The sequence below is a fragment of the Erpetoichthys calabaricus genome, chromosome 4, assembly GCF_900747795.2.
Source record: "Erpetoichthys calabaricus chromosome 4, fErpCal1.3, whole genome shotgun sequence".
Taxonomy (NCBI): Eukaryota; Metazoa; Chordata; class Cladistia; order Polypteriformes; family Polypteridae; genus Erpetoichthys; species Erpetoichthys calabaricus.
Genome location: NC_041397.2, coordinates 326503982 through 326531074, shown reverse-complemented (window position 1 = coordinate 326531074; position 27093 = coordinate 326503982). Strand labels below are relative to the sequence as shown.

At 41.0% G+C, this 27093-nt stretch overlaps 2 protein-coding genes and 1 long non-coding RNA gene across 3 annotated transcripts in view; 1 reads left to right on the top strand and 2 right to left on the bottom strand.

The window, feature by feature from the left end:
- LOC114644573 (butyrophilin subfamily 1 member A1-like) overlaps positions 1-24815 on the bottom strand; it is a 133272-nt gene extending 108457 nt beyond the window's left edge. The window contains exons 1-3 of the mRNA XM_051925874.1: positions 24663-24815; positions 7326-7397; positions 6241-6588 (exon numbers count right to left, since the gene is read on the bottom strand). Of these exons, the coding sequence (XP_051781834.1) occupies positions 6241-6588; positions 7326-7395 (418 nt within the window). The 5' untranslated portion in view covers positions 7396-7397; positions 24663-24815. The remainder of the gene's footprint in view (positions 1-6240; positions 6589-7325; positions 7398-24662) is intronic.
- Positions 1-27093, bottom strand: part of LOC114643553 (protein NLRC5-like) — a 5922889-nt gene that overhangs the window by 3847249 nt on the left and 2048547 nt on the right. The gene's annotated exons all lie outside the window — the stretch shown is intronic.
- LOC127527384 (uncharacterized) overlaps positions 1-27093 on the top strand; it is a 902058-nt gene that overhangs the window by 226794 nt on the left and 648171 nt on the right. The window lies entirely within an intron of this gene.

Genomic DNA, 27093 nt, shown 5'->3' with positions numbered 1-27093 from the left:
CCGACATTACTTTCCGGGCTTTGCCGAAACCTTCCAAAAGTTATCTTCCGATTCTCCGTCTCTCAAACTGTGGTGACGTCAGTTCTGACTTGGTGAAGACTTACTTGCCGAGACCGGCCGAAACCTTCCGAAAGTAATGTTACGAAGTCAGTCCTGAAACGTCACTTCCGGGTCTACAACTGCGGGTCTACAACTGCGGGTCTGAAACTGCGGTGACGTATGGTGCTGTGGCTCTGTAAAGTGGATAGTATTGGCCACGACAGGCACCGACCACCTTACGGCCACAGCTCCGGTCAGCCGCCTCAACAATAGAGGCACAGAACATGGCCCATTCAGACTCATTGTCCCCCACCTCTCTCAGGACGTAGTCGAAGTTCTGCCTAAGGTGGGAGTTGAAGCTACTTCTGACAGGGGACTCTGCCAGATGTTCCCAGCAGACCCTCACAACACGTTTGGGCCTACCAGGCCTGACCGGCATCCTCCCCCACCATCGAAGTCAACTCACCACCAGGTGGTGATCAGTTGACAGCTCCGCCCCTCTCTTCACCCGAGTGTCCAAGACATGTGGCCGCAAGTCCGACGACATGACCACAAAGTCGATCATCGAACTGAGGCCTAGGGTATCCTGGTGCCAAGTGCACATATGAACACCCCTATGCTTGAACATGGTGTTTGTTATGGACAATCCGTGACGAGCACAGAAGTCCAATAACAAAACACCGCTCGGGTTCTGATCGGGGGGGCCATTCCTCCCAATCACGCCCTTCCAGGTCTCACTGTCATTGCCCATGTGAGCATTGAAGTCTCCCAGCAGTACGAGGGAGTCCCCAGAAGGTATGCCCTCTAGCACCTCCTCCAGGGACTCTAAAAAGGGTGGGTACTCCGAACTGCTGTTTGGTGCATACACACAAACAACAGTTAGGACCCGTCCCCCCACCAGAAGGCGGAGGGAGGCTACCCTCTCGTCCACCGGGGTAAACCCCAATGAACATGTTCCAAGTCGGGGGGCAATAAGTATACCCACATCGCTCGGCGCCTCTCACCGGGGGCAACTCCAGAGTAGTAGAGTGTCCAGCCCCCCTCAAGGAGATCGGTTCCAGAGTCCAAGCTGTGCGTCGAGGTGAGCCCGACTATATCTAGCTGGAACCTCTCAACTTCGCGCACTAGCTCAGGCTCCTTCCCCTTCAGAGAGGTGACATTCCACGTCCCAAGAGCCAGCTTCTGTAGCCGAGGATCGGACCGCCAAGGTCCCCGCCTTCGGCCACCACCCAACTCACACTGCACTCGACCTCCTTGGCCCCTCCCATAGGTGGTGAGCCCATGGGAAGGGGGACCCACGTTACCTCTTCTGGCTGTGCCCAGCCGAGCCCCATGGGTGCAGGCCCAGCCACCAGGCGCTCGCCATCGAGCCCCACCTCCAGGCCTGGCTCCAGGGCAGGGCCCTGGTGACCAGCGTCCGGGCAAGGGAAAACGCCGTCCAAAGTTCTGATTCATCATTGAAGGTTTGTTGAACCGCTCTTTGTCTCATCCCTCACCTAGGACCAGTTTGCCTTGGGTGGCCCTACCAGGGGCATTAAGCCCCGGACAGCAGAGCTCCTAGGATCATTGGGACACGCAAACCCCTCCACCACGATAAGGTGGCGGTTAGAGGAGGAGTAAAGTAGATTAAAAACATGTAAATGCACCTCATTGGTTTATTTAAATATCAATGAAATACTTCCTTTTTGTTGCCATCACTTTGCCCACATGATATGGATGATAGGAAACACATTTATTATAAATAGAATTTTGATTTATTTATGAGTTTGCAGAAACAGAGTCAGTTGTAAGTTGTAAACTGGCTTCCTGTCTCCGAAGTACAAGATATTTCATATGCACATGGTCATTTCTTGTACATACAACCATCAAACAAGTGAAAATGTGTCAGCCATAAAATACCTGGCTCAGGGGCTTAGAATCACACCTGGAGATCCTTGAAAAGAAGGCCCAGGATCGAGACGTATGGTGGACCCTGATTGATGGCCTTTGTCCCAATAGGGGTTATAGACATAAGTAAGTATGACATAATATTTTGTAGGCACAAGATAATTTCCATGTTGTAGGAACAAGCTATCATCTCCTAAGTAAAAATATAAGAAATAAGTAATGTGCAGTTCGGGGTTGGTTAATTATGCATGGGTTAGTGCGGTTTATTTCATTGTGACTTCCATCCTTAGCAACTCATTAGGGAAATGCTCAGATCAAAGTCTCTGTATCTCTTGCTGTGTTAATGAATCAACTCATAGTGTCATTACACAAGCATTCATTTAATTAGCTCATATTATATAGTTGTTGGGGGGGGGGCAGCAAAAGGTCATCCCTGGACAGATGCAACATCACCAGTGAAACTGATATCTTCAAGCTGTGTGCATGGCCTCCTTCAGATTCCTGTCCTGCTGTGTCACCTGCATAATTCAGTCTATGGCAAGTTAAAAAATAAATAGGGAGTGTAGGATTCCTTAACAAACACCAGTTTTCATCTCAAAAGAGTCTGTAAGTTGTCCTCTGTGGACTAATTTATAAGTCATTCCTTCATATGAATTCTTGATGATGTTCACCAGTTTGGTTGGTAGTTCGTATTGACAGAGAAGATTCCAGAGGGCAGCTCTATCCAGACTGTCAAAAGCCTTCTCGAAGTCAATAAAATGAATTCCTGGGATTATATGGTGATATTTCGTAAATTTGCAGTCTGTTTTATACTGGGTCTTTCTATGTAAAAACAATATAGTTGTTCTCATAGTTCTGCATCTACTTGGCCCGTCACTCTGTTCAGTATATTTCTGTTGAAGACTTTCCCTGCCTTGAATAAGATCCAGCCATCCATCCATTTTCCAACCTGCTGAATCCGAACACAGGGTCATGGGGGTCTGCTGGAGCCAATCCCAGCCAACACAGGGCACAAGGCAGGAACCAATCCCGGGCAGGGTGCCAACCCACAGCAGGACACACACAAACACAGGCCAATTTAGAATCGCCAGTCCACCTAACCTGCATGTCTTTGGACTGTGGGAGGAAACCGGAACGCCCAGAGGAAACCCACGCAGACACGGGGAGAACATGCAAACTCCACACAGGGAGGACCTGGGAAGCGAACCCAGGTCCCCAGGTCTCCTAACTGCGAGGCAGCAGCGCTACCCACTGCGCCACCGTGCCGCCCTGAACAAGACCACAATCCCTTTATAGTCTCTGCAATTGATGAGGTTGTTGTTCTTTGCAATTTTCATCAAGTATCCTTCTTTCCACTTTGATATCACTTAGGAGATAGAAAGCCGATTTACCCCTTACAACTGTCTCTGTTTTTGCAAACTCATAAATTAATCAAATTTTATTTATAATAATTGTGTTTCCCATTATCCATGCCATGCTGATATAGCAATGGTAACAAAGCGGAAGTATTTGATTGATATTTCAATGAACCAATGAGCTGCATTTGCATGTTATTAATCTACATTCTGCACGCCCCCTGTCATCACTTACCCCGCTGATTGGCTCTGTTAAAAACACAGAAAATGAAAAGTGACGACTGACGGCTGATGAGTGGAAACTGAGAACTGAGGAATGATGTGTGATAAGTGACTCCTGAATAGTGACAAGTGATACCAGAAGAGAGACTACTAAATAGTGATGTGCGACTAATGAGACCTGACGCAGAGTAACAGTGATGTTTGATGACTGGAGAAGTGAAAAAATGATGATAACCTAAAAAGGACACCATACACCTATTAATCTCTCTTTTCATAAACTGAAATGTTTCAACTCATTAAGTTTCTCTTCACAGCTCATACTTCTGAGTCTCTGAACCTTCTCTAGCACTTCAATATCTTTTTTGTAATATGGAGACCATAATTGTATATAGCACTCCAGATGAGGCCTCACTAGTGTGTTATATGACTTAACAATAGAATCTCTGAAGCCACGAAAAAACTTGTAATCCCGGCCTACTTTAAATTCCTTCACACCTCTCCTTATTAGTTGTTTTGTAAATGTGTCAATCAGCACAAGCAGCAAGCAGCCTGCTATCCCATCACCCATCGCCACAGAAAGGGCAGAAAGCTCTCTCAGCTCAGGGCCTTGATTATCTGGGAGTGAGGGACCTCGAGCTGTACAGGATAAATAATAGATTGTTATTTGGAACACATGCATTTCATATGTGTTCCATGTCTACAATGATCTGTGTAAATGTAGGAAGGATATGCAAGAAATGCTGAACACATACCTAAAGCAGAAACTTTTTCCATTTTATACTAATAATGACATGAAGTGTATAATGTGTGAAGACTTTAGTCCAACTTTTCATTGTCTGTGTTTTTTAACAGAGCTAGTACTCCACACATCAGAGTGCTAGATAACCTAAAACCTATTAGCCTTTTTTCTCGCTTCTGTCCATGTTTGGATGTAGTTAGTGATGACTCCACTGTGACTCCTAAATCCTTCTCATAAGGTGTACTCTTCAGGCTTCCAATTTTGTATTCAAACCTCACATTTTTACTACCGATGTGTAATGCGTTACATTTACTGACATTAAATTTTATTTGCCACAAATCTTCTCAAGCCTGTATTCTGTCCAATTCTCTGTGATAATTCAATGGATTCTTGATTATTTGCCAATCTGCCTACTTTGGAATAATCTGCAAATTTAAAACCCTTATTGATTATATTCTTGTCAGATTATTTATGTATATTAAAATAACAGTGGCCCTGGGACCAACTCCTGAGGGAATTCAGGGAATTAATGCCCTGAATTCCCACTTGATTTAGTTTGATCACTAACCTTTCATATACCACTTTATCAAAAGCCTTCTAAAGTCAAGATAAATAATTTAATTTGCATCACTCTGATTGTTTTCTTTTTTTGCTTCCTTAAAGAATTCCAGCTTGTTAGTGAAACACAAATCTCCTTGTCTGATCCCATGTTGAACTCCTGTTCTAGACATGTGCTGATCAGTCTTTTCCTTAATCATATTTCTATTAATTTACCTTTGTTACTATGGCCCACCTATTTCTTCTTCACTGGTCTAGAGTGTGCCCCCCTGTACCACATTGGGGCTGCATGCTTCCTTCCTAAGGGACACCTGAGCAAGATCTGCAAATACTTTTTTACAACACAAACCTATGAACTCCATCTCCACAAACACGGATCACCTGGGAAAAGACCCTTCTGATGGCAGCTTCCAAAAAGTCCACAAAGTTGTTCTGACCTCATGATTAAAATCTGCTTGGGTGACAGTTAATCCCTTTTTAAAATTGAATGCACTTGATGAGTTTACAGTAACAAATGACCTGTTTGATACTTACTGCCCCCTCTAATCTCCTGTTTAAGGTGCCCTCACTGCTTCCTTCCTTCTGCTGTTTTTATTTCTTACCCGACTTTCCTGTCCACTTGTCTAAAACGTCTCTTTGTCACTTCCTTTCCTCCTAGCCAATGTCACTATCAGAACTGTGACTTCTTAAAAAATGTCTTCCTTTTCAAATGTCCTCTTTGCTGTTGCCCTCCTCTTAGCTCCAATGTGTGCCATCTCGAGGGTGATACCTGATTTAACTCATATTCCTTTACTACTGTCATCGCAGTCCCCGATATGAAGTCGGCTGATTACTTATCTTCTGTCCTATTGGTAAGCTGTGTGACACCCACTGCTGAGACACACACCCCATGCCCATCGTTCATAATGTGCCCTTTGTAAAAATGAAAAAAAAAAAAAAAAAGTAAAACAATTCTGAAAAATAGTACCCGGCCCCTTAGTGGTAACTAAAATGAAGTTTCACACACAGACAACATGTAATAGGACTGTACAGGATGGGTTAATTGTCTGAAAACACAATGTCAGACTGTAGTGAAATAAATCAGCTTCAAGCGCTACAAACTGACCCGAGACTGAGAAGATGAGGCTGCAGCCTGATTTAAAAATCACCTTTACAGTCACATTCATGTTGGCAGACAAAAAGAAGCACAGTTGGGTTTAGGATGACAAAGAGAAAATCAATGGGTTTGGTCATGAAGACATTTGACAAGAACTCAGATGGTGTACTGGACACGAGAACTTTATCATGAACTTCAGTGGATAAGATCATCCAAGTGTCTGTGTTACCAAAAACAGAAACATGAAATGGCCTCCGCACACAAGGGCCACATCACTGGGACACATTATAATCATCAGAGGGATGGGGGACGCAGCAAAAAGAAAAAAGGAAATTTAGAAATACCTTCAACATTCAGAGTGAGGTGAGTCTCCTCATTCCATCGTTCAGAGGTCACTAAACATCTGTAGAGGCCACCATCAGAAACACGGACATCCTGGAGTCTCAGAGACACGTTTCCACTCACAAGTTCTTCTGGGAAAAGTGTGGCCCTCCCCTTATAGGCCTGCATCTGACGCTCAGGTCTAATTTGAAGATTCCAGTATAAGAGTACCACAGAGTAGAAGTCATTTCGAACCCATGTCACCTCAAACCGCTGAGCATTGAGAGGTGGTGAGAGTGAGGCAGGTAGGGTGACATCTTCACCAAGAAGAGCAAAAATGTCAGTAGAAGGTCCAATGACGTCAAACCTCTCTGAAAAGGAACCACAAACATCCACAGTGAGCATCAGGTTAGTTAATGACAACAAGCCCATTTAAATCAATCGACACAGCTCTTTAGGGTTTACATGAAGACTAAATGCTCTTCTGTCCTCTTCCATCCATCCATTATCCAACCCGCTATATCCTAACTACAGGGTCACAGGGGTCTGCTGGAGCCAATCCCAGCCAACATAGAGTGCAAGGCAGGAAACAAACCCCAGGCAGGGCGCACACACACACACACACACACACACACCAAGCACACACTAGGGACAATTTAGAATCACCAATCCACCTAACCTGCATGTCTTTAGACTGTGGGAGGAAACCCACGCAGACACGGGGAGAACATGCAAACTCCACGCAGGGAGGACCCGGGAAGCAAACCCAGGTCTCCTAACTGCGAGGCAGCAGCACTACCCACTGCGCCACTGTGCTGCCCCTGTCCTCTTCCAAGTTTCCCAAATTTTAAACAGTTTATATTTTTTATTTATCTGCCCTACTGACAGTTCTGAACTTCAGCCTCAACATTAAATTGCCTGACACTCAAATCCTCTGTTCAGGAGATGAAGATCAGGATAGGGAAAGAGTTGAAGTGGAGCCACCAAAAGAAGAACCACCTTGTGAGGTGCAAGAAAAATCTGCTGAGATGCAAATGGAAGTCAATTCTATTTAAAGGCAACAAATGTTCTGAGCCAAAGCAGAATCACAAATCATACAAACACGTACGTGTCCAGGTAACGTGTGTCATGTAGAGCAGATAGAACACAGAGCAGCTGCATCCATTCTGGACCTTCATGGCTGAAAAACAATGAAATCTTGGTAAGAAAACATCATCACAGATAAGGCAGGAACTCTTATAAAGCAGACAGGATGGAGCCATGGATCTGCTCTTCATGTCCATTTATATTTGTGAGTCCACAAGTGGAATGTTGGGATTTCACAGAATATTAGATCTGACTTTCTTACAAAGTGGACATCATCACCGACACCTAAGACTGAACACCATGATGTGGTCTCATTGTTATAAACACCGCACTCTGTTGTCAGGCGGGTTCTCATCTGGTGTTTGCTCACAGACTTAAAAGAAAGATCAGCAGGCCGTTTGTGTTCTATTTTGAGTTCCTCTTTGGCTTATGTTTTTGTTACTTTTTCTTGTCCTTTATGTTCATTTTTTGTTTTGAATCATTTAGTGTGGTTATTTCTGTTAATATTGTTCTGTTCATTTACCACTGAGATTGTAAGTTTAAGGTATTATTGTTTTGTTATTTTTAACAACTAAGGGGCTTTGCCCCCTGCTAGCTTCGCTTGCCCACCCCCTCGCCCAAGGCAGGCGCGCTACGCTCCAGCAACTTCACGTCTCTAATGCTTGCGTTGTGAAGGGGGTGGGGGTGGGCTGAACACACGCTAAGGAGTTGCAGTCAGATCATCTGCTGGTTTGCTGCTGCTGCTGCCGAGCTGCATGTTCTGCACTGCGTGTCGATCATTTAAAAGCCTGTACAGCAACTGTCCTTTTGTCTCCCTGCCTTGCTTTGCGGGACATCAAATTGTCTTCTGAGAAGATCACGTATCGTCTCCTTCGAAGCCTTCCAAGATTTTTTTTTTTATAATAGAGAGATATTGATGTATTGTTTTTTGAGGGTCTTTTTGAAGGCCTCACCCATTTTTGTTCTTTTATGGTGACGGAGTCACAACAGAATTAGCCACCACTATAAAGCAAAAAAAGTCCTCTTAGCTGAAGCTCTGCACAGTCAGAACTACATTTTATAAAGAAGTCCCTGGATGACATGGAAGGAGTGTGGCTCTGAAAGATATTGATTTTCAGTACCTGGTGGACAGATACTCGCCCAGGGCTGAATCAAGTTAATCTGCTGCTGCTGTTTCTAAATTTAAATGTCTAGTAATCTGACCCAAAGACATCCTCTGTTATCCCTCCATGTTTTTAGCTGAATTGTGTACAGCAGTTACACCTGGGCTTGCTGTTTCTGCCATAGAACCACTAGATGTTTCCTGGATCACCACTTCATTTAAACCATTCACTCCTGTTTTTTTCTGAGCCACTAACTTCTATGTTGTTGAATTATTTGATCCTCCATCTCCAGTCTGTGCTTCTGTCTCATTTGAACCCATTTTTCTGTTGCCTGCATTGTGCTGCCCACTCTCACCCTACCTGCTGTCACCAAGCAACTTTTGCCTTTGGTTTCATCAAGTACTTTATTGATTGCCTAAGTCTCTTGGGTCACATGGGTGCAGTGTTTGTGAGTTGTTCTCTACGGTCCCAGGATGGTACACTAGGTTGTCTTTTGCCACGTTCTCGGGAGGGAGTGCTGTGCTACCTGTGTGTCCTCAGGTGGTAACTGCTCTGCTGCCTAAGTCACCTGAATCTGGGGCTTCTTCTAAGAGCTTCCAGGTTGGCATCACTCCATCAAAGGGGTCTGGAATCCAAGAGGACCAAACCTGACCTTTAACCTTGTTTTTGTATTCCCCTTTTTGTCACCATGTGGTGGTCTGCCTACTATTATTGGGCTAAACTCTTCTCACTTCATCTGCTCTGCCAAGCCAAAGTTTTCCCAATCTTTTTTGGATGTAGTTTAGGATGTCTAAAAACCACCCCTTGAGAAGGGGGCTATGTCCTTTTTTGGCCAGGTTCCTTTCTTGGCTTATGTTTATGTTATTTTTCTTTGCCTTTTTTGTTCATTTTTCAGCATGAATTATTAAATATGATTATTTCTTACCACCCCCCACCCTATAAAGGCTTAAGCAGTCCCTTGCTGTTCATTGAATGTGCTTTAGTGGAGTGTTGGGGTGAGTGTTTCTTTCTAGGAAGAGCCATGCATGTGGGCTTAACTTTCAAAGCACAGGGATAAAGAATCATGAAGAGACTTTGTAGAAGTAAATGGTTTCCATTTTGTACAAATGAGCTGTAAGGTGTCGATCATTTGAGTTAACAGGGTCCCAGGGACTCTCCTAACCACCATTTGCAATAAAATAATAGAAAACCAAGAGGCTTCTGTACTGATAGCATAAGATGGATGAAGCAGAGCTTGTCCAGCTCTCTTTGACTTATCTCCCCCAGTACACCCAGTATGGTTGAGATGATCACCCTTTCTCTTATTTTTAGTAGGTGTCTTTATCAGTTTCTGTCTACATTTGATTTAAAGCACTAAACCTGTTTTTTTTTTCTCCTATTCTCAGCAAACCAAACCTAAGCTGTTTCACACCAGTTTAGAATCAGTGATGGACATTAATTGCCCCAGCTTGGTGTGTTCTGCTTTTCTCTACTTCTTCTGTGGTGGCATTTTGCACCATCATCACCACCACCAGATCAAGTCACTGTGCAGCCACCTGTGATGTGGAATGAAAGCAGGTGCCCCATCTGTCCATTAGACCCACTTCATCAAATCTTCTTATGACTTAAAAACATTTAGGATAGCTACAGTAGAATGCCAAGTAGGAGCTGACTGGTTTTTTAGCCCCCTTGAGCCCCTGCAGATTTTGTTTTTTTTGTCCTCCTGGCCATCTGACCATATCACTGGACTCATTTGTAGAGACGTAAAGTATGATATTTAATATAAGAACAGTACACTTCTACTAATTATAGATTTATATTTTATCAGATTGTGTGGATTTATTTATTTTTATTTTGTTTCTTATTCATTAATATTCTTACCTAATCTTATTTGCTTTTCTTTGTCTCGTAACTTTCCCTTGTAAAGCACTTTGAACTCCATTCTTTGTATGAAGGTGAACTATAGAAATAAATGTCGTTGTTCCTGTATTTAAGAATCTCTATATAAGAGTCTCCATTGCTCTCTTGTGCTTTTCTCATTTACATTGACATTTATTTGCTTGGCAGGCACTTCTATCCAAAGCGACTTCCAAAAGTGGTAAACATCATCGAGTAACATGAGGCGCGGCCTGTTTGTTCAGCAAGTGTAGTAGGACAGGTAACAGAAGTTGATTGCCACAAGCAAAAAGATGTAATAACTACTAAAATTACAATAAGTTACATAGGTTACAATGGATAAAGCAGTTAAACATAATCTAACAAAAAAATTACCCTACAATGTAAATATCACAGAGCATTTTTTTTTCCAATGAATTTGACAGATATTCTCAGAACAGATGGCTCTTCAATTGCTTCTTGAAAACATTGAGTGAGACAGTAGTATGGATCAAGGTGGGCAACATAGTCCACCAACTAGAAACTACATAGGACAAGATTCTGGATTGAGACGTGATACCACACAGAGGTGACATCACCAGCCATAATTCACTGGCAGACCTGAGTGGGCAAGAAGGAGTATAGCCCCTCATCAGTGTCTCCATATACACAGGTGCTGACCCAATAGAGTAAAGTCTTGCTGGTCTGAACAGTTCTTTCAGATAGACCATTTGACTGGGGGTCTCCAGGAGTCTGAACTAACAGTTGGCTGTGAACTGTCACATTTCTACACTCACCAGCTGCCTTTCATGGTCTGAGATTACTACATCTGCCTCTACATGTCTTGTAAAGATTAATTGAAGTGAAATAATCACATAGCATTTGCTTGTTGCAGCACTAAGCTTGGAGATCTCTGGGTATCTGGAGTAAAAGTCCACACACAGTAAATATTCTGTATTATTGCAATGAAACACATCTATTCCTTCTTTTCCCAAAGCTTATTTCTAACTTTTGCCACCATATAATATTTGTAAATCTCAGTCACTAGAACAGCATGGTCAGATTAATGTAATTTGTAGTGTCAGATGAAATTCTGAAGGGCGATATGTCATGGTGATGGGCAATTTATCTAATATTAAAGAGCTTTCATCTAAAACGTATTTTCATCTATCCCTAATGTGAACACTCACTAAATTATAATGGTCGGAGACTTTAATTGTGTTTTATATCCAGACCTGGATAGACTCTCAGCTACAATGGAGATAACATCTAATATTACAAAGATAATTACACAGTTTGTAATGGATCATAACTTAATGTATCAGACCCATGGAGGTCTTTAAATCCTAACCTAAGAGCACACTCCTTCTTCTCACCTGTACATCATTGTTACTCAAGAACTGATTACTTCCTCTGCGGTGGGCTGGTGCCCTGCCTGGGGTTTGTTCCTGCCTTGCACCCTGTGTTGGCTGGGATTGGCTCCAGCAGACCCCCGTGACCCTGTTAGGATATAACGGGTTGGATGATAACTGACGGACTGACTGACTGATTATTTCCTCATAGATAATCATTTTTTGCCTACTATTAAATCTTGTAAATATGACACAATTGTTATCTCTGGCCATGCCCTTCTGATCATGGAGCTTAAATTACTGCGCCCCACACACTCATCTCATAGCTGGCATCTGTCATTAGCCGATGAGAACTGTACAGAATTCATATCCAAGCAAATTGAGACAAATGCATCCTCAGAGATCTCAGCAGGTACTTATTTCATATCTTTTCCACAAAAATAAACTGGAAATTTACCAGAATAGATCTAGAATATGCCAGGTCTCCAAATGATGCACTCTATAAGAAAGGACAGATTTTCCAATAACAATTTAACCTCTTGAATACTAATGAAATGGAATAGCTTATCTTTAAATTGTGACATCATTATTATGAACACAGAAGACCACCAAATCCATAAGCAAGAAGTCTGTAATGCAATAACAGCAATTAACAATACTATTGACTATAAAAATATAACTTACACATTCAGAAAGTGCTATAAGTCCTTATATTCTACTCAATTTAAAGAAGATAAGACACAATCTAATATGTTTCTTGATTCATTACAGATATCACAGCTAGACTCTCTTGGTGGTGTGAAACTGAATAAACCTCTAACACTCTCAGAATTACTAGATGTTATAAACTCCCTTCAAAGTGGTAAAGCAGTCAGCTCTGGTGGATATCCAGTGGAATTTTATAAAACAATTTTCAAATGTTAGCTCCACTATTATTAGGAACATTTACAGAAGCTAGAGACAATAAAATTCTACCTCAAACTTTTCGCCAAGCAATAAATACCATCATTCCTAATAAAAATAAGGACCAATCTCTCTTCTGAATTAATCATGTTAACCCTTAAACCACCACAACCAGCTATAGTCAGCTCCCAATGCAATTTGCCAGCACACTGGAGCCGAGTATATTCGGCAACTTACATTCGTTTAATGCAGCAACCAGATATAGTCTGTTCCCAGTGCAATTTGCCAGCACACTGGTGCTGATCGGTCAGTACTGTACATTCGTTGAGCAGCCAGTGCATGACCACTGCCGCCCCCTAGTGAATCAGCATCACTCTCCCTGGGATTCAGCACTAGACTACCCAGCAAGCATCAGCGTTTACCTCTGTGTGCTTGCGTGCAGAAGTTCAAGCGCAGTTGGCGGGGTGATTTACTGAATTTCATCAATGGCATCAGTTGCACCTTGTACATATAATAATAGATTGTTGCAGTAGTTTGCTTTTATAGTTTTTACAGTTCATTGACAGTGTGTAAAATGATCAGTGTTGCAGAAATTATGATGGTCTTTGCATGAAAAAAATATGTGTTCTGTTAAAATTTCACTTTTTCTTGGGGAATTGTGACATTTCCTTAAAAAGTGCAGCAAAAAAGTATTTGGTGCATTAACCCCCCAAGTATGTAGCGGTTTAAGGGTTAAGATACTTTCTAAATTTCTAGCCAGAAAGATTGAGAAAGTGCTTCCTTCTGTAAAATCACAAGACCAAACAGGATTTATTACCACATTGAACACATTTGGGTTCGGCCCAAGCACATGTGCATGGATGAGACTACTCTATACCAGTCCAGAAGCCTCTGTTTGTATTAACATTATTTCAAACTACTTCAAACTAGAATGTGGTACTCGACAAGGATGCTCCTTATCACCTTTGCTCTTTGCAATCACCATTGAACCACTGGCTGTATACTTTCGAAATGCATCAGAGATAAAGGGGATTCTCAGAGAAGCACTTGAACAGAAAATTCTGTACCAGCAGTCCTAAAAGCACTAGCAGATTTACAAAAGATATCTGGACTCAAAATCAACTTGAATAAAAGTGTGAGTTTTCCAATGAATTCTCTAGCACACAATATTGGCATGGATACCCTTTATCTTAACAGATCAGTTTAAATATTTAGGGGTAAATATCACAAGTAAATATAAAGCTTTTTTTCAACAACATTTTCCTGTCTGCATGGAAAAAAATTAAACAAGAAGTGAACAGATGGTCTACGCTCCATCTTACATTAGCAGGGAGAATCAACATTGTTAAGATGACCATCCTTCCCAAGCTTCTCTTCCCATTTCAAAGCATCCCCATGCAGATTAACAAATCAACAAATTAGACAAAATCATAACTTCATTTATTAGGAATTTGAAACATCCATGCATCCAAAAAGCAACTCTACACCAACCTAAAGCAGAAGGTGGCATGGCACTACCTAACTTTCAATTTTATTACTGGACAGGAAATATAAATAAATAAATAAAAATTAATAAAGTATCTATCTATCTATCTATCTATCTTAAAAGCTATGTAAACCTGGACATCGACACAAATCGATGAATACACACAAGCCTGGTCTGCAATAGAAATAAAATCTTGCTGTATTTTATTATATTCCCTGCTTTGTGCCCCTGTTAATGCAAACTACCGTCAATAAACTAATAATACAGTTACCCTTCATTATCTTAGAATATGGAACCAATGTAGGAATCACTGTAAGACAGAGAAACATTTATCTGTTACATCTCTACATGACAATAACCATTTTTCCACCTTCACAAACTTAAACACTATTATATGTCTGGAAAATGTCTGAGATTGAAACACTTAGAGACTTGCACATAGATTATGACTTTGTATCCTACAAACAATTACGCTTCAAATTCAAATTCTCGCCAACACAATTCCTCCACTACTTTCCAGCTAGAAACTTTGCTAAACAGAACCTGCCCGATTTTCATCACTTCACACCTTGTTCTATTCCAGAAGAAATATTGATCAGTCTTGAAGACTCAGATAGCATCTCCACAATTTATAAAAACATTTTAAATTTCCTTTCTAACAAAGACCCCAGAACATATTGGGGAAAGGATCTGTCATTTAATTTTTCAGAAAAGGAATAGAAGGCAGCAATGCACAGAATATACTCAAGCTCTGTATGTGCGCAGCATTCAGTCATTCAACTTAAAATCTTTTATGGAGCGTATTTATCTCATTTAAAATTGTCCAAAATGTTTCCAGGCCAATATCCAACCAGCGAATGCTGCAATTAAGTTTCAGCCTCACTGGGTGACACGTTTTGGGCCTGCACCAAATTAACTTCATTTTGGACCAAATCTTTAAATGCCTTTCAGACAGCCTTGATGTCACAATCCCTCCTAATCCACTAATAACTGTATTTAGTGGGCTCAAAGAGGGGCTTAAAGTGGAGAAGGACAAGCAAATGGTAATTACTTTTACTACACTATTGGCACGTAGACTTATCTCGCTCAACTGGAAGAATCCCACCCCACCTCTTGTAAGTCAGTGGGTAACTGATGTTATATACTGTCTGAAATTGGGAAAATCAAATTCTCACTTAGAGGTGCCGTTCAAAACTTTTAAAAATATGGCAGGATCTGATCAATAACATTTTAGAATAATCTTCCATTTTCCTTTCTTGTTCCTTTTATAGAGTAGCTTTGGTTGTTGTGTCTTCACGCTTGGGTAGGGGCTGAATATTGCTTTGCTTTTTTATGTTTGACTTGAATTTATGGAATGTTATCTGCTTCTGATTAAAATCAATAATAATAAAAATAAAATAAAATAAAAGATTACTGAATAGACTACCCTAGGCTGCAGTTTAAGGTTCTCAACTGACTGTAAGACCTTGCCTTAGGGAAAAAGAGTCCTTATTTATTCTTTCAGGGTGGGATGAGGGTGAGGGAGTCCCCCACGAAGCTTAGAGCGCCATGAAGCTATCAGAAATGAGAGAGATGATCAACAATGATGATGAGATGATGAGAGTGGGTGGCGAGTTGACGATCTTTCAGCTTTGTCCCCAGTGAAATGACACGATAACACCTGCATTCAAAAGTGCTGCATGCCATCATTAACATTGTAGATGACTTGAGTGTTCATGGAATGTCGCTGGTCACAGGTAAGAAAAGCAGGTTCAGTCTCTCTAAGTGCCCTTATTGCAGTATGAGTGTAGTCAAGTGATCTGATTACATTAGCAGAATCCCATACGCTGAGGAAAAAACAATAAGTTCTTCAGTGCAAATGCACAGCATTGGTCATTTTAAAAGGAAACTGAAATATAGTCTGTGGGTCACTTTGAAGTTTGTCATATCAATGCACATACTGTAATAATAATGGCTTGCTGATATGAATTATTGTGCGTGTGATTATATATTGTCACACACGAGCGCTGGGGGAGCAGCTTAACGACCCGGTTTGCTTCGTCACAAAACCGGCAGGGGGACAACGGCAGTGTACTAATCTTTCTTTCTTTGCTTCCTTAGAAAGGCCGAGACATCGCCGCCGTAAAGATCGCCCAGATGGCTCTAGAAGATGCACACTTCCTTCCTTCCCTCTGCTTACCCTTGATGACGTCATACTCCCACAATCCACCACAATTATCCCAACATTCCACACCTTAATATCCGGTCCACCACTATAAACTGTCCGTCCTCCGTCCCTTCAACGTCTTTTGAGTTTTTTGTAGAAAAACAATTGATGGCACTTTTTGTTACAGTATACGGGGCTCAAACCCCAAACCTTTGTGCTTGTTTCTGTCTTTTCTTACAATATATATATATATATATATATATATATATATATATATATATATATATATATATATATATATATATATATATATATATATGGTTGAAATAGTTTACTGTCAAATAAATGCAAAGAGTACACAACACGTGTTTCGCCCTCATTCTGGGCTCATCAGGTGTACACACTCCACCCATACAATCAGATTGTGACACAGACTACGAATGCCGTGAATGTAATTACCCTGATCTACATGCTGTCAAATAAACGAACCACACGCCGTGGCGCAACGTTAGGGGCATCGCCGCCGACGTCCGAGGTTTGATTCCCGAGAGGGAGTGCAGTGGAGTGTGTACACCTGATGAGCCCAGAATGAGGGCGAAACACGTGTCGTGTACTCTTTGCATTTATTTGACAGTAAACTATTTCAACCATTCTATGATCTGCTCCTCACAAACTGAGGGCACCGTGGCGGATGTTAGCAGATTGCTGGCCAACCACAAGCGTTACCTGGTAGGTAACCACCCATACAATCAGATTGTGACACAGACTTCGAATGCCGTGAATATATATATATATATATATATATATATATATATATATATATATATACAGTATGTATATGTGTGTGTGTATATGTAGTTTATACAGGATACACAATAAATAAGTTAAGAATCAGCGACTGCAGTGATGAAAGGTAAGTTGAAAGATTACGGACATCCAGAGTTAATGAGACAACATCATAGTCAGAGGATTTCTCTTTGGATTTTATTTTCCCTTTTGCATCTAAACTGTTTTATGCTTTTTTTACAAGGACACCAACTTTCAAACGTGCAGTGGAGTTAACATTTAGTTAGGACTACAACCTCACATTGTCCATGTCTTAGACCCTAATACATTAATTTCTTATAAAGGTCTAGCCAAGTGCTAGTGGAGCAGAGCTGCTTAGAGGAAGTCAGGCAAAGCAGCTACAGGAGTTTCAGAGAGTCAGGGGACAGGGTGGGACCTGCACAGCCTGTGTCTTTATGGCAGCGAGTCCTCCAAATTCATTCCTGGGATACTGAACCCAAGAACCAGTGTGCTACACAACTTAACTTATAAATAAATAAGGAATAACACGTGCAAGAGCATTAAAGACACAAAAAATATTTGTGATGCACCAGTCTGGACAAATGTCCAGGGCCAATTTTTAATCCCAGCCCATCCCTGATTATCTGTCACTAATGCCAGTGAGCAGAGCTCTTTATCAAAGCAGGCCTTAGCATCAGAGAGACTGAAGTCTATAATGCAACAGGACAGACTTGACAGTCTAGCAAAGAACACCAGAATAAAACGCTTCTGAAGGTAAGGCTGTGTGTTTTGCTACTGCATTATGTCGTGTTGTCCATTCACCTGGCGCTTTGAAAAAGCAGTGGGTTGACTGACCAGACAGCAGAAGGTCTCTGTGCACACTAGCAGAAGTGACCTTGTTGCTTATATTCTGTTGTTTGTCGCTGACTTGAGTGGTTTATTCCTTCAGTCACCATTGCTGATATCATATGGTTGGTCTTAATGCCAGATTGGGATTTTGTGGTGCCCATTTCTATGGCCCAGAATTTAAAGTTGTGTTTGTATGTTAAAAGAAATGCTGTGGGCATCAAGTGCCATACAGTGATTTGCATTTCATGCTTGCTATGGGTCACCACCTGCAGGTAAGATGCGGAGAGGTGAGTGTTTATATTGACAGGAAGGCAATGACACTTCACACTCATCTAACACGAGCCCCTCTGGGCTGCAGTCTGAGCCTCAATGAAGTGTCAGACCTGCAGTTCTTACCCGCCATATTCATCTGGTGTCATTTTAAAACACACAGAACTAGGATGGCATGGCCTGTGACTGTCACTAGCTGTGTAATTGTGTGATCCTGCCATGAATGGTCTGGTCAAGTGACCCCTGACCCCTCACATATAACCAGTGGCCCTCTGTGAATATTAAAAAGCAGAGCAATGCACCAGTGCCTCTCTGAAGCTGACAGGTAAACAAGCAGAGTGCAAGTATTTCATTTGTGTGTGGTTACCTGTAACATGGCGTCTGGTTTTTATTTTCTTTGTCTTTTGCTCCTGAATGTTTTCATTATCAGCTCACTAATCTCAGTCCAGGTCAGATGTAACCTCAAGTCCCTTTTTCACTTACCTGCTTTTACTCTATGCAACTATAATTAAGTACTATTTTCCTAACAAAGTACATGTGCAATGCTACTCCTTATTCAGGAAAAGATCCCAGTCACCCCACGGGAGAAAAACTTGCCGAGACTAAGGTCATAAAGCTTATGAAACCGTTTCTGGACAAAGACAGAGCTGTAACAACAGTTGCGTGGAGCTTCCATCTGCAGCTAAAGTCACTTCAGTACACTTGTACTGTGTCAGTGTGCCCGTGTCGATCAAACAAAGGAAGCTCTGCAATCTACTTGTGACTTTACACTGTAGGAAGATAAGTAAATAAATCAAGGTAAATAGGTAAATAACAATCAATTTGGCTTTTATATAACTAACATATAAATGTTTTCATATAAAGACCATCACAAAACATAATCACAAGCAGTACTTTGCCCGATATGTTGGTGAGCTCTGTAAGCCATGCTGCTTTGTTGAAAGACTGGTGTGGGGCAGACTGAGTGGCAGGATGAAACCTGACCTCTTGCTGCATCTAAACGGTGCCATCTTTCACCGTTACGCCTGGTGCAGCTGCGTTGTTCTTATATGTGAGTGGACGTTTCTTGTGGTGAGGGCTTCTGTTCTCTTTCTCTGATCCTCATCTGAGTTCACCTCTGCTATAACACATCTTTATGTGAAAACTAACATTGGTGTGTGGTTAGTAAAAACTAAGAGTCACCACAGCGAGTGTGAACATGACTGAGAGGATAAAAACTGAATAAAAAAAATGCTAACCTTTACAAGTACCACACATTTACACCAGCTGTCACAGACTCAAATCAAATTTATGTTTTTATTGTATAATAGTAACAATAAGAGCAGCTCAGTACTCAAAATGTTTATTTTGGGAAGCAGGAAGGCTCAAACCGGCGACCTGTTGATTATAAGTCACTAGTTCTTACCGCTGTACTACCAAAGCAGTCATAATGAAGTACACTAACCTGATTTATTTTTCTTCGGTTATAGTCTGGCATAAAAGCACGCTTGTTCTGTTATATTTGTACCTTTTGTGAAAGTGCTTATTTGATATTTGGACTTCAGTCTTCACACATTATACATTTCATGTCAAAATGTTGTCGTTAGTACTAAAACATGAAAAACGTTGGTATTTAAGGTATGTGTTCAACATTTCTGTCATGCTGCACTTACATAGATCTTTGTAGACACGGAACACACATGAAATGCATGTGTTTCAAATAACGATATATTATTTACCATCTACAGCTCCCGGTACCTCACAAACAGATAATCAGGGCTTGAGCTGGGAGAGCTTTCTGCCCTCTGTTTGGGGGGGGGGTTAGGGGGTTCTTGTAGGGGAGGTGTGATAGCAGGCTGATTGCTGCTTGTGCTTATCGGGCTGGGTTTACGAGTTTTTTCATAGGCTTCAGGAATTCTAGTGTCATTAGACTCTGGCAGTACAGCTACACTCTGCACAGAAAGCTTTCAAGAGCAATTAAATCTCTCTTTCTGGAAGAAAAGCTCAAGTCCACATCAGCACCTTAGAAAGGGACAAAGTAAATAAACAGAAACTAGTAAAATGTTACATTTTATTGAAATTACAAGTCTGTAGGGTAGAAGAAAACACACTTATCAAACTGCTAGAAGTGTACACACTGAACTTTATACCAGTGAAAAGGGAGAACATTCCTATGCAAGAAGATATCACAAGATGGTCTTATCTCAAAAACGTGTATCTACCCCAGATAAAGGCTTGTAGGTTTATTAATAGGTACAAATGTCCCCGATGCCATGGAGTCTTGGCAAGTCATACACAGTAGAGGTGAAGATCCTTATGCTGTGAAGATGGTTCTTGGATGGATTGTTAATGGTCTGATAAAGGGGACAGACAATGAAAGACTGAAAAGTTACTCATTCAATCGTGTGACAATAATGGAAGTAGAACAAATGTTACACCAGTATTACATTACATACTTTCCAGTGCGCAGCTGTGAGGAGAAGCAGGAAATGTCACAGGAGGACATTAAATTCATGTGCATAACTTCAGATTCTGCCAGACTAGTGGATGGACACTATTGCATTAATCTGCCCTTCAAACATGAGACACTTAAAGTGCCAGCCAATCGTTGCATTGCAGAACAATGTGCTATTGACCTCAGGAGAAAACTTGCAAAGTCTCCAACATTCCATGAGGATTACAAAATTTTCATGAAGGACATTTTAGACAAAGGTTATGCTATTAAGGTACCCACAGAACAGCTGACCCTCGAAAAAGGAGAGAGTGTGGTACATCCCTCACCATGGAGTATATCATCCAAAGAAAAATAAGATCAGAGTGGTTTTTGACTGTATAACCACTTACCGAGGCTCCTCTCTAAATGAACAGTTGCTGAAAGCACCTGACTTAACTGGACTTAGCAGAGGATGCCAGAGGCACAGCTCCAGAGGAAGCAGTTAACACTGCGCTGCACAACTTCTGCGTTGATGACTGTTTAAAGTCAGTTGCTACAGAAGAACAAGCCATAACATTGGCCAAAGATCTTCAAGCCCTGTGTTTCAAGAGAGGATTCCATCTTTCAAAATGGATTAGCAATAGCAGAGTAGTCTTGTTTTCCATCCCAGAAGGCAGGACTATTGATCAAAATGACTTGGACTTACGCCATGATTTGTTACTAGTTGAAAGAGCCTTAGGTGTCCAATGGTGCACACAGACTGACAGTTTCAAGTTCCAGGTAAACCTGCAATATAAGCCTGCTACAAGACGTGGTATTCTGTCTGTGGTCAGTTCAATATACGACCCACTTGGATTTTTAGCACCAGTCATACTGCCTGCTAAACTTATTTTAAGGGAACTGTGTAAAGAGAAATATGCATGGAATCAAGAAGTGGAAGTTAAGTATTTCCAGCAATGGAAAAAATGGATGGAAGTTACTTATGGATTACAATATAAACAGGTACATTAAACCAATTGGGTTTGATCACATAATGTCTGCACAAATGCATCATTTGGGAGATGCTTCAGAAGACAGGTATGGTACTGTTTATTACCTTCTACTAAATTTTAAAGAACATACGAGACATTGTTCATTTATAATGGGGAATCAAGAGTGGCACCACTGAAACCTGTCACTATACCAAGGTTAGAACTTACAGCAGCAGTGCTAACAGTTAAAATGAACAAGATGCTAAAACAAGAACTGCAAATTCCCCTGCAAGCGTCAACCTTTTGGACTGAGAACACCACTGTATTAAGGTACATTGCAAATGAAAGTGCTCACTACAAAACCATTGTTGCCAACATATTAACAGTGATAAGGGAGCACTCGCAGCTCTCACAATGGAGGAACGTCACATCTGCTCTAAACTCAGCAGACCAGGCATCAAGAGGATTGACTATAGAAAGCTTCATCAAAAGTAAGACATGCATTCAAAGCCCGAAAGTCCTAAACAAAAATCAAACTGTAAAGAAAAGCAACAAAATCAACAAACTTGACTCGGCCATACAAGATGGAATCCTGAGAGTTAGAAGAAGACTCCACAAAGCTGCTATGCCAGATGAAGCTAAACATCCTGAAATTCTTCACAAATATTCACATGAATAAGCTGAAATCAAACAAATCACCAGGACCAGATAATATTTACCCTCAAGTTCTTAATGAGGCTAGTGAGTACAGATATAAACCCTTGACACATATTTTTAGGAAGTCACTGCACACTGGAGAGATTCTGAAGGACTAGAAAATGGCAAATATCATCCCATTATATAAAAAGGGTGACAGGACAGATCAGAGCAACTATAGGCCAGTAAGCTTAGCATGAAACATCACAGGAACATTAATGGAAGGAATTATTAAGGAGAAGATGGAGCAACACCTGGCAAGGGCAGGACAATCAGCGTGGGTTCAGAAGAGGGAGGTCGTGTTTTTAGTAACATGCTGGAATTCTATGAGGAGGCAACAAAAGGATACGATCAAAGTGGAGCAGATGATATTATTTATCTGGACTTTCAGAAAGCGTTTGATAAGGTGCCACATGAGAGGTTGGGCATCAAATTAAAAGAGGTGGGAGTTCAGGGTGATGTATTTAAATGGGTGCAGAATTGGCTCAGACACAGGAAGTAGAAGGTGATGGTGTGAGGAACCTCATCAGAACTGGCCGATGTTAAGAGTGGTGACCAGCAGGGGTCAGTGTTAGGGCCGCTGCTATTTTTAATATCTATAAATGATTTAGATAGGAATATAAGTAACAAGCTGGTTACGTTTGCACGTAATTTGGGATCTGCTATATCATCACAGAAGGACTTGGATAGCATACAGGCTTGGGCAGATTTGTGTCAGATGAAATTTAATGTCAGTAAATGTAAAGAATTACACATAGGACGTAAAAATGTTAGGTTTGAATACACAATGGCGGTCGGAAAATCAAAAGTACACCTTATGAGAAGGATTTAGGAGTCATAGTGGACTGTAAGCTATCGACTTCCCGACAGTGTTCAGAAGCTATGAAGAAGGCTAACAGACTGTCAGGTTATATAGCGCCTTGATGTGTGGAGTACAAGTCACAGCAGGTTCTGCTCAACCTTTATAACACACTGGTGAGGCCTCATCTGGAGTCCTGGGTGCAGTTTGGGTCTCCAGGCTACAAAAAGAACATAGCAGCACTAGAGAAGGTCCAGAGAAGAGCGACTAGGCTGATTCAGGGCTACAGGGGATGAGTTATAAGGAAAGATTAAAAGAGCAGAGCCTTTACAGTTTAAGCAAAAGAAGATTAAGAGGTGACATGATTGAAGTGTTTAAAATTATGAAGGGAATTAGTCCAGTGGGTCAAGACTCTTATTTTAAAATGAGTTCATCAAGAACACGGGGACACAGTTGGAAACTTGTTAAGGGGAAATTTCACACAAACATTAGAAAGTTTTTCTTTACACAAAGAACGATTGACACTTGGAATAAGCGACCAAGTAGTTTGGTAGACAGTAAGATGTTTGGGACTTTCAAAACTCGACTTGATGTTTATTTGGAAGAAATAAGTGTATAGGACTGGCGAGCTTTGTTGGGCTGAATGGCCTGTTCACGTCTATAGGGGTCTAATGTTCTAATGTTACTGTCCTTATTTTACAGCAAATTTATAAAGAGATTGAACGTTGTGGGCGTAATTACAAGATGCTGCACCCCATAACTCTTGGGTAATGGATGTAATCATAAAGACAATGGCAGATGCCAAAGGGGCAGTCAGAAGAGTTTGTGTGCAGACCAAGACCAGCAAACTGGACAGACCTGTGAACAAACTGGGCCTGCTGCAAAAAACAATTAATTGAAATGATTAATCTTAAATTTTGTATGCTTAATTTGTTTAAGTGTGATTGTGCATTTACACTTAAGTTTAAATTTAAGCCTATATATAAGTATTTTTCAATAGTTAAAGCTCTTACTAAGTAATGTTGTAGTAATTGATTTCTGCCTTTAACATAAACAATTAGGGGCTGGATGTGTAAGAGCCATTTGCTAGTTATTTAAGTGATGTCAAGTAGAGAGACGTATTTATTTAGTTGTGTTAAATGTTTGCCTGTATATTAGTGCACAGTCTATGAGAGGTTCTTATAACCGCACAAGCTCAATTGAATTGGTGTATTCTGAATGTTTCTGGTCTCTATAACTACAGATTGTCTCAGTTAGATCATGCTGTGAATAAGGCACGGAGGGCACACAGTTTAACTGTGCCTTAATGTGCCCAATAATAAGTGCAGTGCCATACGTTTAGAGCGTACTGAAGGTGAAGTAAAGCATCTTTAATTATAGAAACAACTGCAGTTTAACAAGAACAGGTTAAGTTTAGAGAAGAGACGTTATATTCCATTTTTTTGCTTTTTATTTTACATGTTTCACAACAACCTTTTTCTTCATTCTGGTGTGGACTGTTTGCTTTGCATTTTCACTAAACTTTTTAATACAAACTTTTGGACTGAGATTTCTTTTGGTACGCGTTTGACCTGCACTTGATCCTGCCTTACACACCAGCAGCTACACACAATGGCACAAGTCTGATGTAAAAGGCCTTCATGAGGGCACTGAAAACAACCAAATGGAGGAAACAAGAGCAGACGTCAAAGCTCAGTTACAATAATAAACTCATGCTTGCATTTCACTTACCTGCTTTAACTTGTTTCTTCAGTTTTCTTGCATCACAGATTTTATTTTCCTGAATTCACTGATGAGCAGATCTTTTAAAACTGTCTTTGTATTATCTGTAGGTTTATAAAAGTAAACCTTCACAGCACAGGCCCTGAGCTCCGCTGCTCTGCTCTTTGCTTTCCCTTTCATTTTTTCATGGCAGCCCTCCAAGAAGAACACACCTGAGTCTTAAAGAGACAAAGGACACAAAAAGAAAAGACAGCTGAAATAAATCAAATGTTTAGGTCACAGCCAAACCTTTGGTCTGCTCAGAAGAACAAATCCCCTCACAGCACGTCACATTAAACTGATGTTGCAGACATGTAAACTGTGTGACAGGCAGAGGTGAGCCACATTAAGACAAAATGGCAGACCTGCAGGTGGCTGAGTGAAGGTGGCACACGAGCAGGTGGTCTTTCCCCTTTCTGTCCCACTGGTCAACAAGCATTTTGCTGCTGGGAGTCTTTCACCTTTACATTAACAGGTTTCACTTGCTGACTCCAAATCTGAGAACTGTTTTCGTCCAGCAGCACGTCCCGTTTTTTAAGTTATGATGTTCCAGGTCTTGGACAGTAAAGGTGGATAACCATTTTGATAAATACGGTAATTCCACTAGGCACGCCATTGAGATAAAAGAATTCACTACTCATTACTAACAGAGTTGTTTGTGAGTTGTTTATCTTGTCATTATTAATTTTATTTAAAAATGATTAATTTTTAATTAGCAGAAATAATATTTGTTACTGATTACCAGGGGCCTCATGTATAAACGGTGCGTACGCACAGAAATGTTGCGTACGAACGTTTCCACGCTCAAATCGCGATGTATAAAACCTAAACTTGGCGTAAAGCCACGCACATTTCCACGGTAACTCATACCTTGGCGTACGCAATTTCTCCGATCGGTTTTGCAGACTGGCGGCACCCAGCGTCAAAGCAGTGCTACTGTTCCTGTGTGATCACCCTTTCTTTCTTAGATCCACATTCCTGACGTAGCTTTATAAATACACTGAAACTAACTGCATATTGTGTATTAGTGTAATGCATCTGATTGTAATTAACCTGCAGCAATATAATGGTCCAGGGAATAGCCATAGTATTCCAAATACCATAACTGCTTTAGCGTTGTAACTCTCACTGCATCTTCTTCTTCTTTTTGCTGTTCCCGTTAAGGGTTGCCACAGCGGATCATCTTTTTCCATATTACTCTCACTGCACCACTCGGAGTATTTATATCACTGTATCTGAGTGGGGAATCACAGCAGCAGCTGAAATATCGGTATACAGCATGAAGCAGACGCTGCCTGAGCCATGGCAAAACGCTTTATAGAGACTTCCCAGTACGGACTTCGCGGTTTAGAAAAGGTTTCATCCCAAGAACTCTAAACGCACTCAATCAGTCCATCAAGTGCTCCTTATATAACTGTTTGGACTTATAAGTACAATCACCTCACTGTAAACTTGCACTACAGTTATAATATTGCACAACCTGCGCCACTTTATGAAGCGTGTATTTACATATGATGACGGTATTCATTTTTAAGATGAAATGCAGCAAAATATGTTGATTATATTATACAGATAAAACTTTAACTTCATTTAAATAATCTATATTGTTAATAATTAAACATGTGAGGACACGGTGCCGCAGCGCTAGCTAGCTCAGGGATTGTTCCTGCATTGCGTTGTATTCTTGCGCTGACGCGACACTGGAAAGATAGACGGATAGAATAATTAAACATGTACTACAAAGATATTTCGATGTTCCTTAAAAGTTTTGAAGAATCGGCGTTCTAAGCTTACAGATGGCTTAACGTCTATTACAGAGCTGATTGTGTGGCGATTGGTCATTTGGAGAAAGAAAAGTAAGGACAGGAATTGAAGGTTAGTACGTTTGAAAGAGACAGTACTTCTGTAATAAATTATTTCATCGAAGGTCGCACATGGCGCAGCAAGCCTCTTGCGTGAGATATGAACAATCACTGCGCCACTGTGTTCCCATGTTTAATAACATGCTTTCATTCCTATCATCATGAAAATGATATCACGTATACATGTCAGTATTTTAATTATTCAGAGAGCTGTAATATCACGAATGTAATGGATTCTGTGTCCTGTCGGAGAAAGAGAAAGAACGGAAGCACGTAGTGATTCATACACATAGAGCACAAAGAAGATCAAATACAGAACAAAGCATTTAACGTGCTACTTGAGAAACTAGTAAAATAAACGATTTTAAAATGAAGTTTATGATGTTCTACTTTAATGGCAAAATAAACTACGTGATTAAAGTGGAAATTTCGAGATTAAAGTTGACATTTCGTGCTTTTTTCCCACTGTGTGCCTATTTTTTTTTCTGTACCCTGATAAGCTTTCATATGACACTCAGACGGTGGGCTACGACTCGCCT